This window comes from Seriola aureovittata, chromosome 3 (genome assembly GCF_021018895.1).
Source record: "Seriola aureovittata isolate HTS-2021-v1 ecotype China chromosome 3, ASM2101889v1, whole genome shotgun sequence".
Classification (NCBI taxonomy): Eukaryota; Metazoa; Chordata; class Actinopteri; order Carangiformes; family Carangidae; genus Seriola; species Seriola aureovittata.
The window spans coordinates 8,795,789-8,815,600 of record NC_079366.1 but is presented as its reverse complement, the minus strand read 5'-3'; the positions used below and the strand labels follow the sequence as shown (position 1 = coordinate 8,815,600).

The 19,812-nt window shown below is 45.9% G+C and overlaps 1 protein-coding gene across 1 annotated transcript in view; it reads left to right on the top strand.

The window, feature by feature from the left end:
- LOC130166518 (B-cell lymphoma/leukemia 11A-like) overlaps window positions 1-13,774 on the top strand; it is a 34,403-nt gene extending 20,629 nt beyond the window's left edge. The window contains exon 3 of the mRNA XM_056372187.1: window positions 10,535-13,774. Within this exon, the coding sequence (XP_056228162.1) occupies window positions 10,535-12,516 (1,982 nt within the window). The 3' untranslated portion in view covers window positions 12,517-13,774. The remainder of the gene's footprint in view (window positions 1-10,534) is intronic.
- Window positions 13,775-19,812: the final 6,038 nt, after the last annotated feature.

The following is a 19,812-nucleotide window of genomic DNA, read 5'->3' as shown; positions in this document are numbered from 1 at the left end:
ATCACGCTCGCTACTGCGTGGACCTATGCATGTTCCTGACACACCTCTAGGGAGAATAAGCGGAAGGGTCCGCATGCTGTATTTTTAACAAGCCAGTGACGTAGTGTGTGTGTGTGTGTGTGTGTGTGTGTGTGTGTGAGGAAGATGGAACTGAAAAGACACAGGTAGCTGTGTTGGATATAATGTCAAATGATTCTTACAAGGTGCCACGAAGTTAAACTGATATAATGCAGATTTTGTCTTCTAGGGATTTGGGGTGTTCAACCTCTGGGCGGCACTAGGTCCTATTGTCCACCATTTTACCCGCCTCTCATGCGTCGCTATGGTGGCTGATCAGACCACATGTCTTCAATTAGTAAGCAGGAATCTGGTACGGCGAGCCTCGGAGATGAAGAATTGTGTGGAGCGTGGCCTGCCATTGCCAAGCATATGGCCCATCCATCTTATGGACTGTTACTGATGGTAAACGTTACATATAGGTATTAGCTGGCTGCCTTCACCCTGCTCTAAACCTACAGTCTTTTCTCTGGCAGATACAGTACAGACTTGTGCCACTGGGAAAGAATACTGTGCCCTGTAATGTACAATCCAAACTTGACCCATGTGATTTGTGTGGGGTATTTGTCCAAAATAAGGTATGGCACTTGTTGGGATGAAGCTGCTAGGGTCGTCCTGGCAGCTTTTGTGTCAAGTTCTACACTTCCTCGCTCTGCCGTGTCACTTCCTGCTTCTGTCAGAATGTCTTGAAGGGGCTGAAATAGGGCTGAACAGGAGGCCATTTTGCAATTTTAATCAGGATTTGGAAAGAGTCTGAGTTGAGAAGTGGCCCAGCACTGTTTTCTCCTCCATGAATTAATAATGGCGCAGGAAATGGAGGGCTGGTTGAACGGATAGTGGTCGGCCGGAGCATTGAGGTTCCACTGTTAGTGGCCGTGTCCATGTTACAGGATCAGTGAACTTCATATCTTTGCTTTTACTAGCGATGACACTGCAGTGAATATAACTTGGTGAAATGAGGATGTGTGATACGAACATAAAAAATAAATAAATAAATAAAAAAAAGATACACTGAACTTTTGAGAGAATTTTCAGCCACACTTCCACACTTCAGTTCTGCGGTCACCACATGTACACGCAGAACTCTCTCCGCCTCCAAGTTGTACATTTTCTAAGGAAAAAAGGATTTGCGAGCTACATCTGACCTGAGATACCCTTCGATCTAAAGAGTCCGGCTATTGATGCTTCTTTAACCACTCGACCACCGTGTGCGCAGTCACACACACCAGATGGGACGCGTGTTAAACCCTCAGCCTCCACAGCTCCGGGCCACGGGACACTCCAACACACTGGCCCTCTTGTTTTAAAGTGCCATGTCCCTCCACAATGCCTTGAGGCTCATATGCATAACGAGCTGCTATGGTTGGCCCAAGCTCACATGCCCCGGTCCTCTCACCCTGAGGTGGTAGGACAGGGTGAAAAATAACTGCATGTTTAAAACGGCCCTTGTTCACTGGTATCTAAATGATGGCCCGTGCTTGAGAGCTTCTGGGCCTACTCTCTGTGTGTGTGTGTGTGTGTGTGTGTGTGTGTGTGTGTGTGTGTGTGTGTGTGCAGGAACAAACAACTGAGGTCAACATTAGTCATAACTTTGTCTTTCCTAACTACTTCACACTTCTGCTTAAAAACCAGGGAACCCCAAAGGTGCACAGACCCTCAAACTGCTCCGCCTGTAGTGCTGTTCCCGCAGAGATTGAGATAACGATGAGTATCCGCATCGGTCTCGCCTCTTTTTCCTTTCCCCGTTCTATGCGTCTCATTTTCTCAGGAAATATTATTTACAGTGACAGAACACCTCAGGCAAAAGGTAGGAGGAAAAAAAAAAAGACTGGCCTGATGGATGGATTTTGAGATCAGCCCACCACTAAATGAGTGGGTGGAGAAGATGAGAGGTGTATCGTGGCACAGGTGTTTTATGGCCAAAGCTAGCGTCCCTTTGAGCTTCAGAGAAGAACGATTTAGAGAAACTATGTGAGTGTGTTTTGTGTATTATAGGCCAAGCATAGAGATTTTAGAGGTAAAAGAAAAAGGGTGAGGGAGATACTGTTTTCATGTGTGTGTGTGTGTGGTGTGTGTGTGTGTGTGTGTGTGTGTGTGTGTACGTGTGTGATTGTGAAAGACAGACCCACTTTAACCTCTCTCAGTGCTGTCATCAGAGCATGTTAAGGAAATAGCATGATGGAAGGAGTGACGAAGGAGCATGCAGGCTGCATGAGGGACGGAGAGCAAGAGGGAGAGGCAATGACTCTGTGCTCTAGACACTGAAGTGTTTACTCAGTCCACATAGACTGTGTGTGTGTGTGTGTGTGTGTGTGTGTGTGTGTGTGTGTGTGTGCGCGCGCGCATATGTGTGTGTATGTGTGTTACATCAGCTCAGATACCCTGACTGCAGGTCTGTGCCTGTAGATCAGGCGAAGTCTCTAACCCTCACTGCCCACTCTTCCTCTTCAACTTTTCCTCACTCTCTCCTACTCTCTCTCTCTCTCTCTCTCTCTTTCTTCCCCACTCACTCTCACATTACCCTCCTCTCTTCCAACACTGTCTGTCATTAAATACAGCAGGTTTCATAGTGCCTTCGAGTTTCTATTCTCCCTCTGCTTCTTGTGTCACACGCACTTTTTATTTCATTACTAATGTATGGCTGTTGAACTATATTTATAGTGCATTATGCGTGTTTGTGTGTATGTACATGTTGCATTGTGCAAGTTCATCTACAGTGCACACTGTGTGTGCTGTGAGTCCTGGTTTTGCCTCATATATAACCCTTCTATTCAACTTACGTCAGTCCTTAACATGGGACTCCAGACACAGTACGTGGACAAATGAACAGAAACACCAAAATTATTTTATACTGGTGTAATGTCAAATGAAACCTTTGAGACCATTTCTCAGGAAGGAAAACCTCATGTTTTTTTTAAGTGTCAGAGAATTTGAAAAGTTGTATCACACTTGAACGGCACAGAATCTTCCATAAAAAAAATTTCATTATAATCCTGTATAATCCTGTTTAAGTGTCTTTAAACAAGTTAGTTCATTTGTACTTGATAACAAAGATGCTGCAGTTCTGCCCCTGCCAGAGGGGAAACATAGAATTATTATTTGGAGACTAAATGAAATATGTAAAGTACATACAAGGCATTCTTGTTCCTTTGTTTTGTGTAAATCTGAATTAATTGTAGGAAAAACAAATGAAGAAGCAACAAGGTTAAAACAGAACTGCAGTTTAGCAGTTTTTGCTCCAGGTCTTTGCATACAAGCGATTCAGAAATGACTGGCAGACATCAGTGTTGTTAAGCTGATGTCATGATGCAGTTTTTCTTAATTCATTTTATAAAAGTGTGAGTGTTTTTATATCTGTCTTACAGAGGTACTGAATCAGTTCTTTAGTCAGTGTTCATTCATTTTGTGACATTTAGCAAACATCTTGTGACATTTCAGTCTCCTTACTGTCTGTGAGCCTTCATTTGTCACTCCTGCTCCTTATTGTTAGTGGAGTTTGACGTATTTTGGTTCAAACTCCTCAGCTTGTCAAATGAAACGGAAACTTAAACCACTGACATGTTGGCCTCTTGTGATTTCTATTCATCTTGTTCAAATATTCACCAGTAACAGCATAGGAAAAAATCTGAGCTCTTTTTTTTGTAAGATGTGTTGTAATGTGGCTGTAATGTGTTCACTTCAGATCTTCATAGTATTTTTCCATGTGGTGTTTGTGCTGCTCTGTCCATCTCCCTGCATGTCTATGAAGACTGAAGAGGGGGAAAGCGAGGAGGTCAGATACAGGGCCCTGTATGCTCCGGTGAAGCCGAATCGCGTCCCGGCAAATGGTATGCAGGCTCATAACGCGCTCCACTCGTCCAATAGCCGGAGACGAAACAGTTTTGACAGTGTCGAATGCCCTGCCCCGGGGGCCTTATCATCCCTCGCTGCTTGCCTGCCTCCCTCCCCTGTTTCTCCTCTCCTGATGCTATCTATCTGGAGATTTATGCAGAAATGTGCAGCTAGTCGACCTCCCTGGTCCCCCTCCATCCTTTCTGCAGGGATGCCAGCCTGTCATAAGCTGAGCTATGCAGAGATAGTGAAGCTGAGGCTGCTGGCCTCGTGTCTCACCGAGGCTATCTTGTCTGTGCACTTCAAACAGGGATGATGCTTGTAAGGAAAGACAGCAGATGCTCTCATCTGAATGCTGCTGCGTTGTGAAAGTTAAAAAAGGCGAAAATGTCCACGCGTTCTGCTCTATTGTATTGTATTCCATTGAATTCGATTCTATTCTGTTAGATTCCTCATTAGCCTACTTTACTATACTCTCCTCCCCTTAAGCTGCAGTTTATTGAGACATATCTTTTCTTTGACAGAACACTTTTCACATTTCCCCTCTGAAGTGCTCAGAGACTCCTTGCCCATCTGGGATATTGCCCGAGTCCAAAAATACTCCTGCTTGATTAAGTCTTCTTATGTACCTGGATATGTGTGCTTAAACTGACACTTGGCAGTTTGCAGTTTCTTTGATTCCACTCCTTTTTTTAATACCTACTCTACTGAGCGTTGGCTTTTGTTGACGGCAGTTTGATCCTGTGAAGCGGATCCCAACTCAATAAATAATCTCTGCGGATGCTTACATAAGCGATGGTCCATTTAATTAGACTGGTTAAGCTTAGAAGCCCAGAGGTCTTTTCACTGTACCATTAGAGCTAGGATGAGAAACAACAGAGTGCGGCCTCCCACCGTCGCTGGTAAGCAGAGAGCAAATAATGATCTGCATCAGAGACACGGCTGGCCCAGCCTATTATAAGGTCTGCCGGACCCAGCCGCACCCAAGCACGAAGCTGTCCAGCTGGGCTTAGTGGGAATGGATGAATGGATGGATAGATGGAAGGATGGAGGGATAGAGAGATAGAGAGACAGACAGACGGACGGATGGACGGATGGATGGATGGGTGGGTGGATGGTCAGTTCAAATACAGTTCAACCGAGAAAAGATCAAAGGGAGTAAGGTTACTCAGGGAATCAGACAACGTAGAGCAATTCTAATTTTAAAACGATTGTGACCAATGTGTTAAACACTTACACACACACACACACACACACACACACACACACACAAGCACATGAATGCATGCAAACATGGACATGGTCATGTGGTCATCCTCGTTAACAATGGGAATGCATGCCCATTAAAGAAACACTCACACACACGCAAAAGGCGCACGCATATGAAAAAACACACTGACTTCCCTAGCATGTACACACACACACACACACACACACACACACACACACACACACAAACACACACACACACACATACACACATTTGTCTATTGTGTATGGTGCATGCATTCATTGGCCTCGGTGTGGGTACCATCTGTCCATAATGGTTTCTTAGTGGCTCAGAGACGCCCCAGTTCCACTGTTGCTCTTATCAACTTTCAGGAGAAGGAGAGACGGAAAGGAAAGGTAAGAAGTGTGAAAGTCTGATTGGAGACAAAGCCACAGCCAGCAGATTACTTTATACTGGGCACAGTCCCTCAAAGACCACCATGCATCTTTATCTGGAGATCTGCCCCCCCCCCTTCGTTGTTCATGCCAGTGAGGCTTTTCTTCTCCCGGTGTACCTCTCTCTGTCCCCATCTTTTGCTCTCTGAGCTCCCTACTCTCTCTTTTTCTCACTGCCTCTCTCTATGTCTCCCTCTTCTTTTTTTTTTCTTTCTCTCCATGTGTGATCTGTGTCGTTGTTAGTGGTCAGCTTCTCCCAATTGTGTAATGTGTGACTTCAACACCAGCCAGCATCGCAGGCCCCGGTCCACACCGGACTTGTAAAAGGCTGGGATTTAGGCCTGTTCTATTCCCCTGGCTGCCTCTCTGTTTAGTAAACCGTATTTCCTGCATCCGGCTTTGTCTCAGGGACAAGTGTTGGTCAAACAAGCCTTTTGTCTCTGGCCAGTGGCTCAGCTCACCACAACAAGTCTGGCCCAGGACAAAGAAGTGAGTGTATGAGCCCGGGTGTATGAGCCCGGGTGTGTGTGTGTGTGTGTGTGTGTGTGTGTGTGGCTGTGGCACTGAAACACAGACAAACAGAGGGAGATAGAGAAGTAAGGAGGAAGGTCAATGCCAGCCAGCTGCTCTATCAGGTATTCTCACATATGCAAATGGACCCGGAGACAGATCCACAGCATCTCTGTGTTAGACACCCCACCCAACATCCAAATATGAAAGGTGATGAATAATTACAGTTCATTTGTTTGTTCCAAAGTTTTTCCACCAAGGCCTTTGCCAGCTAAGTCAGCTGAAAGTCATGTACGAGAGGATGAAATCAGGAACTGAAGAAGAGCTCTAATGGGAGCCTCCGCTACTTCCCCATCTTCCTCCTCAGCCTCTCCTCTCCTGCCTCACCCTTCACCCCTGTCCAATCCCTGACTGTGAATACCCTAATGACATAAACAGAGTAGTAATCACATTAACGCCAGTTACGGCTGAGGCACTTTTAAGAGGTACTGTATTGACAACCCTCCGTTTTCCCAAGGCACTCACTCCAACACCTATAAACACTTATGAATATTGGCAAAGACCTGCTATTAGCATAATCACTTTTCAGGTGTGTGTGAGTGCTCCTGAGCCCAGGCGACAGATAACTTTGGGAAATGGCAGTGACACGCTGCGTCCGCTTGTGTCTCTCCGTCTCTGCGCCTTCCTCCTCCTCCTCCTCCTCCTTTTGGAAGGCCTGCGGGCTAATCCTGTTAGCTCGTTCCTCCATTAGCTAAATGACCAATATAAGTGAGAGCTGCGTGGTCACACCAGGACGGCCTGTGCCCACTATCAGGGTTGGTCAAGGACAAAACCAAAAAAAAAAAAAAAAATGGGGTCAAGCCAAGTCTGCTAACTTTTAGATGTACGGCTGGAACGGTAGATGGTTTGATTGAGTGATGGAGGGAAAAACAGACAGATGACAGTTTTTTCTTCCTTAGCGCATCATTAACCTGCCATCGCTGGGTCAAGGTCATGGTTGTGTTGGCGTGTGTTGTTTTGTTTGTTTGTGTCAGTGGCTGTGTTTGGGCTGATAGGATAAAGTCGGAAGGGGGAGGTATGGTTATTGTGTGCGTGTGCGTGTGTGTGCGTGTGTGATGACAAAGGGAGGGAGTGTGTGTGAGACTGTGTTTGGGGGTTGTGTCCCTAACAATAGAGGCAATCTGCATGAGCAAAGTGTGCATGAATCCTCAGCCTCACCATATTTGCTTGTGTGTGTGGCTTTGTGTGGTCAACACTGCTGTGTGGGACGCTGGTGTGAATATGGAGTCGGCAGCTACAGGTGAACATATCTGCTGTCTACGGTGCCATAATTTCCCCTCTGCCCTTGCGTCAGTTGGTCTTGTTCTTTTTGCATGAGCCCTGGATCATATTCTTTGCCTGATAGCAGTACACTATGTCCGTTAGACACCGTAATAGCTTCCCCCTGCTTTGTGTTGCAATGTGCTGAAATGGCTTTGAAGGAGTTGTTTAAGCCCCCACCCCTTCTACGTCTCTCCTCTGTGCTCTGCCTCTATAGTTCTTACAGTATAGTTCTGCCTCTTTTTTTTTCTGGTTATCGTTCTCCTACTTTTCTGCCCCTGATCCCCCTGCTCCCTCTCACTCTACGCTTTCTGTCTTCTCTCCCCCAAAGTCCCCTCTTTCAGCCCCTGCCATGAAATGGCAGCTAAGGGGTTGTCAGTGTGATTCCTCCTCTCTGCTGATCCTATTTCAAAGGAACCAGGAGATCCAGTATTAGCCTCAGCTCTCCTGCTCTCCAGCCCTAACTCACCACAGACTTGGAGTTACTGGAAGGAGAGAAGCAGACGGAGAGAGCGAGAGGGAGCTCTCCTTTATTCCATTAGAGGACAGACTCGTTTATAAGATCATCCTTCCTCCCTCGCACAGTTCTCTGCTCTTCTATATTAGCAAAAAAAGCCTGCAAGGCCATCAAACGCCTTGTCAAAATGTCTTTTCTGCTTTTGAATAACTGTCCCTTTGAGGACAGCTATTAAGGACAATGGTGGCCTTATTTAGGTATCTCTCCTGTCACTGTTGTGTATCTGGGCATGCGTTGGTCTGGCTTGCTGATGCCCATCAATGTGTCCACTGCCTGCATGGGCATAACAATTATCGTCGCTGCTTGTGGCATGAGCACTGTTTGTCAAATGCCCATAGATGGGCTTGTGATTGCATAGCACACGACACGCCGTTTTTGATACATAAGAAAATGAATTGACTGCTGCCTTTGAAGTGCTGTGTTGTGGCTCTCGTGTCCTTCAGAAATGTGGTGGGTTGTCATTAGGAATGTCCCCTTCACGCCACAGTTCTCTCCCTCCTTCACTCCCTTCCTTTTTCCCTGCCGCCTTACTTCTCTCCCTCGGCACTTTTTTTCCTCTGACGGACGCGGGCTGTGTCTCGGAGGAGAAGACGACATTCGAGCCAACCCCCCCCCTTACAACCCCACCACCACCGCCACCACCACCACCATCTCTCTATCTAGTCCTTCACAACAACAGAAAATTCATTTTCCTCCCCATGCATACACACTGTCTGCTCACACATTAGCAGAGGGAAGTGTGTATAGGCTGCAAATCAAAGGAAAGTGAACAGGAGAAGCCAGGTTATTACAACCGTTTTACGAGTGATATGGGGCTTTCTATTTAAAGCCATAAAAACACACATAATCAGGAAACATGCATATAGCCAAACCAATGTAATGGGCACATTTTATTTGTGCTTATGAGAGAGGGAGCAAAAACGTGTATGGGCAAATGGCTTTTTTATGATGGAAAAATTCCATAGTGGGTCAAAGCCCCTTGCAGGTGGCAGCAATTAACTGTAATTTTTGCAGATTGTAATGATCCATAATTTACCAGTATACCCCCCTTCCAACTCTTTTCAGTCAAGAGAAAAAGGTTTGCGTGTAGGTCTGATTGGGTGCACATTTTATGCCGTGTTCTGGTCTTTAAGTGAGATTGTTCAGCGGGGGCACGGTGGCCGTGGACACATGAGATAGAAAGAGGAACCACAAAACACCAATCTGCTCCCTCTATTGCTCATCCACAACATCCCTCTTTTCTCTCCGCGGCCATCCTCTCTTTCTGGCCCTTCTTCACCCCTTTGTCTCTGAGCCACAGCAGGCTTAAAACATGCAAGACTGTCCATCCACCATCTTAGGAATCTCATAGTCGCAACCACACACACACACACACACACACACACACACACACACACACACACACACACACACACACTCGTCCCTCTCCCTTGTTCTCTCTCTCCAGCACAGTATGGCCATGGTTTTTGGGTTCAGTGTCTGCAAATGACTTCAGAAAAATGCCCTCCAGTGAAAAAAGAAAAAAGAGAAGAAAGGATAAGAAAGCCAAAAGATGAAAGAGGGAGCACATTTGCAAGTGGCGGATGCTTCTTATTTTGCATATCTCTCACTTCTGCTTTCCCCTTCTTCTCCTTTTCTATTCACCTGAGAGGATTTAAATAAATCCATAAAGCATGAAATATCAGAAATAGAAAAGTAATGCATGAAATGCATTTTCATAGACGCCTCCCCACCCACACACAAACACACATACACAATTTTCCCCTTTGCTTCTTTTCTCTGTGAATGTGTGTTTTTTGTGATAAACGCTGGTACAATTTATTAACATGTGACCTCTTATTTGTATTCAGCATTAATATGCAGCATCAGATACATGTCCCACTTTAGCCTTGCTAATTCTGTAAACAAGGCATTGGAGGGGCGATGAGTGTGTTTAACGAGATTAGGCGTGCATTGTCAGGCAAATCTCAGGTCAGCGTGCAAGTGCTATTGAAAGTCAATTATTGTTTGAAATATTCCTGTCTTCTCAACTGTGTAAATTGTGTATTTGCTGCCTGAGATACCTCTCATGATTGTTTTATTCATTCTTTTGTTGAGTGTACACCCACTGCAACGTAATGTTGCTTTGATGAAATATAAAAATGCATATTTAATCTTTCACATATGTTATAGTGCAGGATCTCAGGTTTTTGTAATAGCATCTTATAAACAGCATTGTGCAGCGTGTTAAGATTCTTACTCACAAAATTAAAAAGGGAGCTTTATTTAGTGTTAATATTATTTTCATCCAATTATGCCATTTCAAGATTATTAAAATCTTTGAAAGCTTCTATCTGATCACAGTCATTTCGGTTTGAAAGAACCGGTGATGTAACGCACGTCAGGGTGTATCAAAATTAACAATGAACCCCTCAAATGAAATGAGCTTGCTGTTAAATTGTGCCACATTTTTTCACTTGTTGATGATCATATTGGACATTTTACATATTTTAAAAACTCACATGCATCATTTTATTTGATGATGGTTCGCAATGATGGTGTTAATCACTTCTTCTGTTATCAGGAAATCTTTTTATGATTTTATCAGGTTGATTAAAATTTTTGTTTCTCTCTGCTTGTCCCTTTCTTTGTCAGATAAAGATGAGCCCAGCAGCTACACCTGCACCACGTGCAAGCAGCCCTTCACCAGTGCCTGGTTCCTGCTCCAGCACGCCCAGAACACCCACGGCTTCCGCATCTATCTGGAGAGCGAGCCTGGCAGCCCCCTCACCCCCCGCGTCGCTGCAGCTCCTGGGATGGGTGGTGACTGTGCCTCCTCCCAGCCTCCCCTCCATGCCGTCCACTTAGCTGAAGGCAGTCCTTACAGCCTCCTGAGGATGCCGGGCTCCGGGTCTGGTCGGGATTCAGCGTCCACACCTCGTGAGGGTCGCTACCCCCGGACCCCGCCGCTGTTCAGCCCTCCACCACGACACCACCTCAGCCCCGATGACTTGGCCCTGGCAACTCACCATCCCAGCGCCTTTGACAGGGTGATGAGGCTCAACTCAGTGCCACTAGAACCGCCTCCGACCATGGACTTCTCCAGACGTCTACGTGAGCTGGCTGGGAACGCCACCGGCGCTTCCCCACCTCTCTCCCCTAACAGGCCCAACCCTATGCAACGGCTGCTGCAGCCATTCCAGCCAGGTTCTAAGCCTCCATTTTCAGCTACACCCCCCCTCTCCACCTCTCAGTCACCTTCTGGCTCACGTTCCACCCCCAACGCCGTATCCAATGCAGCGCAGCCGGGCACACCTCTCAAGGCAAAGTCTTGCGAGTTCTGCGGGAAGACCTTCAAGTTCCAGAGCAACCTAATCGTTCACCGGCGTAGCCACACGGGGGAAAAGCCATTCAAGTGTCACCTCTGTAACCACGCCTGCACCCAGGCCAGCAAACTGAAACGACACATGAAGACGCACTGTCAGAGCAAGTCGTCGGCGCTTAACGCCAAGTCAGATGACGGCCTCTCGACCGCCAGCTCCCCTGAACCTGGCACAAGCGATCTGATGGGCAGCGCCACAGACGCCCTCAAGTCAGTGGTGGCCAAGTTCAAGAGTGAGAACAATGGCCTGATGCCCGAAAATGGAGAAGAGGAGGAGGAGGAGGAGGAGGAAGAGGAAGAGGAGGAAGAGGAGGAGGAGGAAGAGGAGGAGGAAGAAGAGGAGGAGGAGGAGGAAATTGAGAGTAAGCCTGGAGTGGAAGAAGAAGAGGGAAGGAATGACTATCGTTTCAGCCTGCGGCTAGAAGGTGCTCGCCACCACCAGAACAGCGAGGCCCTGCACCCACGCCGCCGGAGCTCGTCCCGGGAACCCGCTGATGAGGAGTCGGCCATGGAGTCAGACCGGGCAGAGGACGGAAGCACCACTACCGTCAATGGCCTGGGACCTCTATCCACTGACAACCTGTCCCGGAAGCTTCTGGGTGGAGGTGTCAGTCCCGGCTCCCTCAGTCCCCTGTCCAAGCGCATCAAGGTGGAGAAGGACCTCGACCCCCCCACGCCCACCATCCCAAACACAGAGAACGTCTACTCCCAGTGGCTCGCCGGCTACGCTGCCTCACGACAACTCAAGGACCCCTTCATCAACTTTACAAGTGGGGACTCCAGACAATCGCCCTTCGCCTCCTCATCTGAGCACTCGTCAGAAAACGGCAGCCTGCGCTTCTCCACCCCACCCGGCGAGCTGGACGGGGAGCGGGCCGCTTCAGGACGCAGCGGCACCGGCAGTGGGGCCAGCACCCCCCACGGCGGCAGCGGGAATGGCAGGCCGAGCTCCAAGGACGGCCGCCGGAGTGACACTTGTGAGTTTTGTGGAAAGGTGTTCAAGAACTGCAGCAACTTGACAGTGCACCGACGCAGTCACACTGGAGAGCGGCCCTACAAGTGTGAGCTGTGCAGCTATGCATGCGCCCAGAGCTCAAAGCTCACCCGCCACATGAAGACCCACGGACAGATGGGCAAGGACGTGTACAAATGTGAAATCTGCCACATGCCTTTCAGTGTATACAGCACTCTGGAGAAACACATGAAGAAGTGGCACAGCGACCGCCCTCTGGCTAATGACATTAAGACTGAGTAGGCAAAGAGCGGCGTGCTGGCAGCTCTCTCTCTCTCTCTCAGCTCCACTGGCTAAAAAGCGACCCTGGCTAACTAGCTGATAAGTGAGGGGAAAGGACAACAGGGTTAGACACCAGTACACAGTACAGCCCTGTTATGATCCCCGACTGGAAAAAGCTGAATGCATGATCCATCATTGGGGCAATACTATTGCATCAAACGCAAAACTTTTTGAGCCTTTCTATTGTGCAATAATTTCCACGTTTTGTATTTTTTGTAACTGGACAGCATGCTCGGTGTGTTTTGGCTACTTAGAGAGAAAATTGTCCTCGGCTGGTGGGTTTGGTTGTACATGTGTTGCTGTTGATACTTTTGATTTCTTCAACATAGAAAAAAAAAAAACGTTAGTTATGAGAACCCATGCTGCATACAGTACCTACTGTTTTACATATCATGTACAGTTTTGTGTTGGAACATAGTTGGACAGTGTCATATTATCAAAACATCAAGACAAGCAGGGTCACACGTAAAACTGATCTTTGTGAAAGATTTTCCATGCAAGATTGAGATAAGAGATATATATATAAAAAAATTGGGCTGCCTATGAAAAGCTGGGCACTGGCGCCATTAAATATTTCTTTTACAAACAGCAATGAAATTAACAATATGGTGTGAAATGACAACAAAGAGTGCCTTGGATATTTTACCTGCATTAGTTAATCCTCCTTTTTGCTATAAGCTCGGAGTTTCAGCTATCGAAGATTACAGGACATTTTTGTGCACATATGGAATAAGCAGGTACTTGCATCAAGCGCCTGTATGACCCTGTCGTTTTGTGATTTAGCAGAGCATAAGGAACCAGCTGAAACAAAAACGAAAAAAGAAAAAAAAGATGATGTGTATCTCTGGTAAATCATTTATCTGCCTGACTCATGTATATTGTTATTCTCCAGATTATGATTCTGTTTACTGGCATGTTACATGCTAAAAGAGGAGTAGGAGTTTGGTGTGTAGAGTTTTTGATTTAGGTGTTTATTATTTTCTGGTACATGTGTACCGTACTGAGAGGGTACTCTGACGAGTCGTTTTAACCAACTTAAAGCTCTTAATTTTCCAGAGTGTTTATTTTCTTTGAAAATTAAAAGTTTGCAGGTTTTTTTTTTTTTTTTTTTTTTGTAAGTAGCACAGAATTATGTTTCTTCGGTGTCAGCCAGGCAGGCAGTGTAGCCAGCAGCCACTTGAAGACCACAGAGTGGGTTTTAGTTGTTCTAAGCCAGACAGATTTTGGGTGTGGGTGGGGTGGGGGTTTCGGCTGGGTGTATGAGGGTAAGGGGTGGGTGGAGGGTCAGAGTAGTGGGTGGGGAGTGGGTTGACCAGGTGTCTCTACAATTCAAATGTTTATGTCCTTATAGCGCTTATTCTCTTTACTGCATTAGATCTTAGAAACCCTTAAGTAATCTGAAAACTTTTTTTATTAACTCACATTGGAAATTATCTTAAATCAAAAGTCAAGAATCAGAATTTAGCAAAAGAAAAAAAAGAACTTTTTTTTTATCAACAAAGTACCCCTTCCACACACGTTTTTAAGAGTAAAATGTTCACGCTTTGTGTTCTTTTGCGTTAACATGCTCTAGACCTCATTGTGGTAGTTGTATCTTTATCTCCATCCCCTGTCGTTGTTGATGATATAGCACTTGTCACTCTGCCTTGGATTCTGTATCTGTCTCTCTAATCGGAGGTACAGTGGTTGAGTATAAAATAAGGACCGGATTTCAGATCTGGTACTACCTACGTGCACTGCTCAATTTTCCCAGTTTACAGTTGGACGCTCAAGGGAAAACTTGCTCTTATGCTGACAGATTAGTGTGGTGTCATTGCTTTGCATTAAAAACAGAACAGAAAAAAAAAAGAGAAAAAAAAAAGAAAAAAAGAGTCGAACTAGAAACTGTCGCCAGCCATGTGTCCTCCTGAGAGCTGAACATCAGTTTGGCCTCTCGGGGGTATCAATGCAGGAACCGCCATAGAAATATCCTGCTTCATACCAACTATAGAAATATACTGCTCATTACAGAAAGATAAAAATTCTACAAATTTGATTTAAAAAGATAAGTAAATTGTGTTGTTGATTTTTTAAAGTAACAGGTCGATATCTTTTGGGGAGAACCTTATTTAAATTTTGTTTAAATTTTTTATTGTTTATTGTTGTTTCTCTTTTCTGTCTTGGTGACATCCGGCACTTGATCACTATGTAATGAATTGTGATGAACATGTCTCTCATCTTTTTTGCCTTTACTATACACAAGTCTTCAGGTTGAACAAAAATTTGCATTGGGGAGAGATTTATGATATATAAATATATAGAGAGAACTTAAAACACATAGGAAAATGCACACTCATGTAAGTTCCTATGTTCAAAACACATTTATGGTCTACTTTTTTCCTGTATTTAGAATGGTATTTGAAATTAATGTTCACTTAGTGTAGGCACTTATAGTATTTATGTTGGAGCCTGTATTTTTAACTGTTTTGCCTGTACTCTTTAAAGGTTTCAATGTACCCTTTTTTTCTGTAGTGAAAAAAATCCCAACAAGCTGCCACCGTATATTTTCTTAATTTGGCAGGATAATATAGTGTGAATAATTTGTATGCTTGAAAATAAAATGTTGTGGTGTTCCCCAAGGGTGAGAGGTCATGTAATGGCCTTTTCAGGCAGTCCCGCTGGAGTGACCACAATGAGGTAAAAACAGGTGGTTGTACATATCTTTTTAGTTTGTTTTATATATTTTTCTCTCCTGCCATTTTATATGCAGTAATACAAGCTATTGTTGGGTTTTCTCGGTAGCCAAATTTTTACTGTCCTTGAACATGTACCACCTGATAACATTCCAGCCGTTTTTGAAAAAGACCTTTTGTCATATGCAATCAATCCAACATCAATCTGAAAAGCATTTTTTTTTTTTTTGCTACAGGTTTTTTTTTTTTTTTTTTGTTATCTTGAATTTTGTTTTGTCATTGCCAAAAGAGCCATGGTGCTTTGTAATTTAAATATGGTACATGTCATATGCAAGGCATATTCTAAATATAAGTGAAATCATAGAAAGAAAAAGGTTTGGTACATGTTATCATTGCTGATGGTATTGAGGTACATTTAGGTCTTCAGCCTGATTTCATCCTGTGTTCTGTATTTACTCTCAAGCTATTTGTTCTGAACTGAACTTGAAGTTGACCTACGGCATTGGTCGACATTATTTATTATGACTATACACACACACACTCTGTTCAGAACAGAGTCACTGCAAAACAAATCAGTTCATTTTCCTCCCTCCTGATGAATTGTGATGGCTTAATTTCTCTGTTTGATGACCAAAGGTCATTGACCAACATTTATGAGTTCTTGCTCGACTTACAGATTTTGTTGTTGTTATTTTTCAGTTACGGAGATGCCACTCTATTTTCAGCTGTTGTCTGCATTATTCTCTTCACTTGGCCATTTTGTCTTGAAAAAAATAAAAAGTATTACATACATATCTGAATGTGGTGCTCTTCTTTCTTTATTGTGATCTGTATACTCACGGTGTCAGTGGAAATGTAACACTATATATGAGACTATTCAGTGTAGAATGAACCAGCACAACACACACTTAACACATGCTACATTGTGCTTAAGCACACTGTGAGTATATTTGTTTGGATGTATGGCGCCCAGGTGTGTTTGCATGGCTCAGCCTGAGTCACCCGTCATGGGGGTGGAAGTTCACCACCATATCTCTGGTCTGTGGCCTTGTCAGGTCAGCTAAGTGTCTGTGTTATATCTCAAACAACCCTCCCACCCCCCCCTTCCCCCCTCCCCCCCGTCTTGCCCCCGTCTCCTTTTTTTTTTTTTTCTTACCATACCACCCTCTCAGCCTTTGCTCTGCCTTCGTGTCTCTTTTTCTCCTTTTCTCTTTTTTTTTTTCATCACGCTGTATCTAACTTTATATATCCTCCCCGGTCCCGGTCTCTCTCTTTTCTTCCGACCTCTCCCTTCCCTGTTTCCTCCTCTCCCCGCTGAAGCACTGGAGGGCAACGTGACAGACTAATCGCTCTCCTTGTCCGAGCCTGGCGCTGTTTGCCTAGCAGGGCCAGATTAAAGTTCACAGATAGAGAGAGGTTCCTGCTTAGGCCAGGTGTTGACAGTTAAGATAAAGCAGAGTTGCAAGGAAGTGGGGGTGGCTGGGTGGGTGTTGTGAGTGAGAAATGTGTTAGCCTGTGTGTGTTCTCGCACATATACGCACTTACGATGTTTAGGAGGGTGGATACCCCTACCCCCCTTGTCTCTCCCAAGTTCAATGTCAAGAGAGCAACAATGCTCTGGCCCACAAATCCCGCCACCAAACAACCCATGCATAGCAGACATACTTTTCCCATAGCAGACTCTTGGCCCTTGCCTACCATCCCCTGCCCCCTCCTCTTCCTCCTCATGTAGACATATGTCCTTAACTCGTAACTCGTGGTGTCTGATTGAAAGGAGAGTTTTCAAAAAGTTGTCCGTGCAGGGAATAATGCCCACAGTCCCGCTTGAATAGCTTTCTTCGTCAAACTTTGTTTTTCATTTGCAAAACAAGATGTTAGAGAAAATGAAAAGTGGTATTTTTGTTACACTAATTTCTAGCAAATCTTCGGGGGATACACTGATTCTCTGTTGAAGGGCAAGAATTTATTAGTTCATTATGCTAATCGAAAGTAGTTCACAAACACTCATGAAAAGATAAAGATCCCCCCCCCCCCGCCTCTCTCCTCTCTCTCTTTTGCTTTTCCGTTCCTCCCCTACTTCACCTCTCTCTCTGTCCTGACTTGCCTGTGTGTTTAAAGCAGGGGAGGCCTCCCAGGCATAGCTGGGGAAATCCTGTCCAGGAGAGTCGGCTCGTTGAATCGACTCTCTAATCCTCCTAATATGCCACTTCTCCCTGTCCGCTGCTTCTCCCTCTATTCCTCTGCCTTCCTCCTCTTTGTCGCTACTGTCTCCTCCTCGCGTCAACTGTCAGCGGATCATGTCTCTTCATCTCTCCTATCCCTCCGTGTCTCCTGCATTCTGTCCCGCTCCATTTCTTTGTCCATTCCACTTCTTCTAGTTCTTGCCTCTGTTTCAGGCTCATTTTTTCTTGGGTCCGAGCCCGTCTCACGAGTGTCAGTGAGTAGAGGAAGGCTGAAGAGCAGAGATGGAGAGGCAGACTGCAGCTGTGCTGTGGTGCAGTGAAGAGGGGGCCTCGTCCGGGCTCCTTGGAACAATATAAAAGCACTAATCACCCAGGACAGCTGACACCCAGTGCCTCACACATATACACACTGTGCCTCTCACACACACACACACACACACACACACACACACACATACACACACACACAAAGATCTGAGGATTGTCAGTACAGGGTGGAAGGCGAGGAGCTCTGCCCAGACAAGACTTACAGGTCTGGCCCGGCTAGAAAACAAAGTCTGTGTTTTGTCTATGGGCAGTGACGCTTCGGGGCTGAAAGTGATTTCTCACAAACATGCACATACGCACATATAGTGTGCCTATGCATACACACACTCATAGCTACTGTACAACAGACATGCATGCATGCACACACATGAAAACTTAAAAGGCCTCTGAGCACACAAGAGTATACAGGCAAACTTCCCCTCATGCACGTTTGTACGCAGACACAGAATCAAACACACATGCTGATGCTGGAAACCACATAATGGATTGGGTGCATGCACGCTCACACACACACACACACACACACACACACACACACACACACACACACACACATAGACACACACGTGCATACACAAAAGTGTCTTCGGGAATGTGACCTTTTCCCAAAAGCCTCCCTTTCCTGCCCCGGCTCCCCTCCCCCTCTGGCTGTGTGAAGACTGAAGGGGTCAAGGGTCAGGTTTTGGGGGGCTGGAGATTAGGTTTCACATGACTGAGCACCTTTGTTGGGGCAGGCCGGCAGAAAGGAAACGTCCAGGAGGGTAGCTGTGTCTGTCTGAGGAGAGAGCGAGAGAGAGGGGGAGGGGGGGGAGAAAAAGGGGGACAGAGGGATGGATGGAGGGATGAGGCTTAAGTTGAAGTTTGGTCAGGCAGAGGCGGCTGAAGTTGAAGTGCAAGAGCGAGCAGGAAGTTTTTTAAGGAGCAGCGAGGGAGAGGAAGAAGAGACAGGGAGTGAGAAAATGTGAGAACATGAAAGAGAAAACCAGAATAACCTCACCCGCATTCCTCACCCTATAGCTCTGCTAGCCTTTCTCCTTACACCTCTCCCTCTTTTAACTCGGTCTCCTTCTCTTTCTCTCTCTGACCATGTGGCTTCTGTGTCGGGCTGCGGCCAGCCAGTGTCCTCATGCAGTGCCTGCTGGCTGTGCCGATCTCCCCCATGACCACACAGCGAGAAGAAAGCCCCAGCCAAAATAGTAAACTGGATCACAGCAGAATCCAACCCCTCCTTCTCCTCCTCCTTCCCCTTCACAACATCTGAGTCGTAGTCTGCCCGCTAGACAATATGTGCTGTAACTGGCAGTGAAAATCTTGGCAGAGACCTGGATTACCTCGCTTGTGAAGTATTGCTTTAAATGTCTGTGTGCGATCTTTTTTTTTTTTTTCCTACTTCTCAGACATAGAAAGAAGGATTTTAACGACATGCAACAGTTTCAACTAAATGAGTCACAGAGGTGGGATTGGTACTGCTGATGGCTTCCAGATAAGGTGAAAACTTTGACCCTGGAGTGAAAAAGAAGGACAGGGGGTGAGGGGTGAGGGGGAAGGAATGTCTTGAATACAGCGGCGACCATAATTGAGTGGCCTCTTTTTTGTTTCATGGTGCACAATCAGATATGAGCCCTAAGGTATTGCCTTTATTACTGACCTCTTGGACGTCTGACATTCCTTCACACTCCCTCTCCAGTGTCACAAGTGTTTGTACAGCTCTGTGTGTGTACAGTGTGTGCGCACTAATACATAAGGGCCAGCCTTGTGCGGGTCAGCGCTATTTCAGTCAAAGCTGCACTGTACAGTATCAGTATGTGGTTGGTCTAATCGCTGAAGGGGTTTCCTTTGGCACGCTGCAGGGGTGGCTCATTCCAGAGCATGGGTGTTGGGGGAGAGGGGAGGGTCAGGGGGTGAGGGAGGTGGGGCAGGGGCAGGGGCAGGAGATTCCACAGGCCGACTGATCTGACCTTGAACCGCGGGGGTGTGGAACTCAGAGTGGCACCATGTTCTTACTGTGACAGCCTCGGTGCTCGGCCACGAACAGAACACACCGTGTTTACACCTGTGTGTTAAATGTGGATAAA